General features: G+C 54.4%; 2 protein-coding genes across 4 annotated transcripts in view; one reads left to right on the top strand and one right to left on the bottom strand.

Moving 5' to 3' along the window:
• Positions 1 to 6: 6 nt before the first annotated feature.
• On the bottom strand, positions 7 to 2,527 carry TMEM127 (transmembrane protein 127). 3 transcript variants are annotated; one of them, XM_035891137.1, is made up of 3 exons: positions 2,477 to 2,527; positions 1,239 to 1,403; positions 7 to 536 (listed from the first exon to the last, which is right to left on the bottom strand). In XM_035891137.1, exons 2-3 carry the CDS (start codon positions 1,393 to 1,395, stop codon positions 205 to 207), a joined length of 489 nt encoding a protein of 162 aa, XP_035747030.1. In that variant the 5' UTR covers positions 1,396 to 1,403; positions 2,477 to 2,527; the 3' UTR covers positions 7 to 204. The 3 variants fall into 3 exon arrangements, with proteins under 3 accessions (XP_035747030.1, XP_035747029.1, XP_035747031.1); XM_035891136.1 differs by lacking the exon at positions 2,477 to 2,527 and adding an exon at positions 1,487 to 2,469; XM_035891138.1 differs by lacking the exon at positions 2,477 to 2,527 and adding an exon at positions 1,487 to 2,464 and having other exon boundaries at positions 7 to 512.
• The window catches only part of CIAO1 (cytosolic iron-sulfur assembly component 1), a 6,460-nt gene continuing 5,629 nt past the window's right edge, over positions 1,705 to 2,535 (top strand). Inside the window, 1 exon segment of the mRNA XM_009635524.2 lies at positions 1,705 to 1,728. Coding sequence (XP_009633819.1) covers positions 1,705 to 1,728 — 24 coding nt within the window.

The raw sequence follows: 2,535 nt of genomic DNA, 5'->3' as shown, positions 1-2,535 counted from the left end.
CGTTATTTCGGCCAGCTGAGCCGGTGCGGGGTTAAAAATCACGTAGTGGAGTTAATAAAATAAGGGCTAGGAAGAAAACGCCGGTCATCTGACCCGCAAAGTTCTTTCCTCTGCACGGGTGAGATGAGAAGAGCGAAGGAGCTGCTGAGAAAGTGAAGTTTGGGGGTGGGAGAAAGCCATGACCGCGTTGCGGTGCCGGTGACATCAGGGGGTGTACGCCGGCGGCGGCTGGAACTGGTTGATCACTTCGTACTCGGCTGGGTAAGGTTCGTTCTCCTCCATCTCAGACAGGAGCTCCAGGGCTTGCTCCTCTTCCTCAGTGGGGTAGTGACGCAGCAGGTTGGCGGCGGTGGCGAGGATGGAGGCTCCCCCGGCGCCCGCCACTAGGTAGAAGCTGACGGCGAAGGTGACGTAGACTTGGGAACCGTGGTATTTTTTGTGCTGCTGTTGTTGGGGGAGGATAAACTCCGAGGCCCAATAGCAGAATCCGATGACAGTGGCACACTGCAGGACTGAGGGAGAGACCGGGAGAGACACTGAGCAGCCAGGAAAAAAAAAAAAAAATCAAGTCTGCAAATTCATTTCATGGCTGATCCGGCAAAGGGACACCGAGCCCAGCTTGCTGGCGGTTTAAGCAGGCAGAGTGCGAAAGCCTGCGATGAAAGGGGGTGGTGGGTGTCCAAAATTCATCCTGAGAGGAGAAAACGCGGTGGAGGATCCACAGGCTGAGAACGAACCTGGCCGAGCGGGGTGGCCAGCAACCCAAACCCCAGCCGAACAGGGGTTTTTTTGGTTGGGTTTTTTTTTTGCGACCTAGAAGGGGCGGCAGGGATAAATTGGTGTTTGGGGCAGGCTGACGGCTCAGACTTTCCCTGAGCCACTCGGGTCTGACGCAGGTAATTCTGGCGGGGATAAGGGATATTAAAGCTTCTTTGACCTCACGAGCTAGAAAAGCTGACCTCCTTCCCCAGAAAGACGTTACGGGAGCTCTTTGAAAAATCACACTCATTAGTAGACGCTTAATGTTCATCCTCGACCTCTTCCTTCCCCGAGATTTAACCCCAGTCTTCACTGTGTGAGGCTGCTGCTGCCTTACGGCTCCAAAACACCGTGAAAGGGAAGCTCTGGGGTTTGTTTTTTTTTCCTTCCCCTTTTGAGGGCCAGGGATTGGAAAAAAAAGAAACCCAGGGCTTTCCCCCGGTGCGGCAGAAGCCCCATCCCCGCCGGCAGGGATTTACCTGTGAGGATGTGAGCGAAAGCGTAGCGGCGAGTGATCTTCAACGCTGGGTGCTTGGGGCCGAAGACATCCAGGAGGAAAGCTGAGAGGCTGCAGATGATTCCCAGGAAGCAGAAGGCAGCGATGACCCGGAGCAGCAGGACCGTCTGCGGGTTCATGCAATAATCTGCGAGGTGAAGAAAAGGTGGCAGCCGCTGAGCGCTGGAAAAATTCCTCTTTTCCACCCAAATCACCCACTGGACAGAGCAACTGGTATCATGATCCCTGCTCCGATCCCGCCCAGTGTTTTCCAATGAGGTTTAAAAATGCAGCTCACGCCACAAACGGGAGGACAGTGGGGTGCTTCTAATTAGGCTCTAGAAAACAAACTTCCATTATACAGCGGCAGCCGGCTTGGTCATGGATTTCACTTTCCCAACTATCATCACCATGTAAATTAAAAACTAAATAAACAGCTCTGACGGAGCATGGCGGCTGAGATAACGAAGCGGGTCACGCAAGTTCCTTATTTAAAGCGAAGCTGGGGGTGACGCTAGAAAAATCTGTGTATTAACGCCATGTCCTGCCGGTGGGCGAGGGGAGGACGTAGCTCACGCTACTCCAAGAAAATTCAAGCGTAGGTGGACTCTGCCCGTCTGTAACCAGGTCTGGGGATATCCGAGGGTTCAAAATTCCCCCCTCCCCACCTTCCACGGGGTCACTCCAGCGAGGCGGTGGGGAAAGGAAGGAGGGGAATGGGCTCCGGTCACCTCCCGTCCCTCGAGCCAGGAGAGATTTTAAGAACTAAAGGCAGGAGTTCATTTTAACGTCAGGTTAATGGGCACTGATAAAGAAGCTGGGCCTTAACACCGCCCAGGGTGGGGTGGACGATGGTTTCTTCCTTGTACCGGCAGCGGCCGTCGGGATGAAGGGAACCGAAAGTGGGGAAACCCGCTGCCCACCGCCTTCAGCCATCGGAATCAGGCGTTTGAAAGCTTGAACCCCCGCCGGCTTCTTGTTACAACTCATTAAAAAAAAAGAAAAAATAACAAGGGACCAAGGGACAAGCGCGGCCGTAGGGATTCAGCCGCCTGTTAGCTCAAAAAATAAGTCGGGCGCGATGTTTTTGCTCTCGTCTCCTTCTCGACTGATTTCATCGCCCCGGAGCTGCTCCGGCAGGGGGTGAGGCCCGGTTGCGCCGCCAGGAACGGTGGGCAGACGCATTTATCGGTGATTTTTTGGTGTCGGATTTGTACGCACCCAGCCCTGAACGGTTCCAGTGCTCTGGAATGGGGGCAAATCAGCTCATTTCGGGGAGG

The sequence above is a fragment of the Egretta garzetta genome, unplaced genomic scaffold (genome assembly GCF_000687185.1).
Source record: "Egretta garzetta isolate BGI_Z169 unplaced genomic scaffold, ASM68718v1 scaffold643, whole genome shotgun sequence".
NCBI classification, from domain to species: Eukaryota; Metazoa; Chordata; class Aves; order Pelecaniformes; family Ardeidae; genus Egretta; species Egretta garzetta.
Note: the sequence above shows the minus strand (reverse complement) of the source record. Positions and strands in the feature narration are given on the sequence as shown.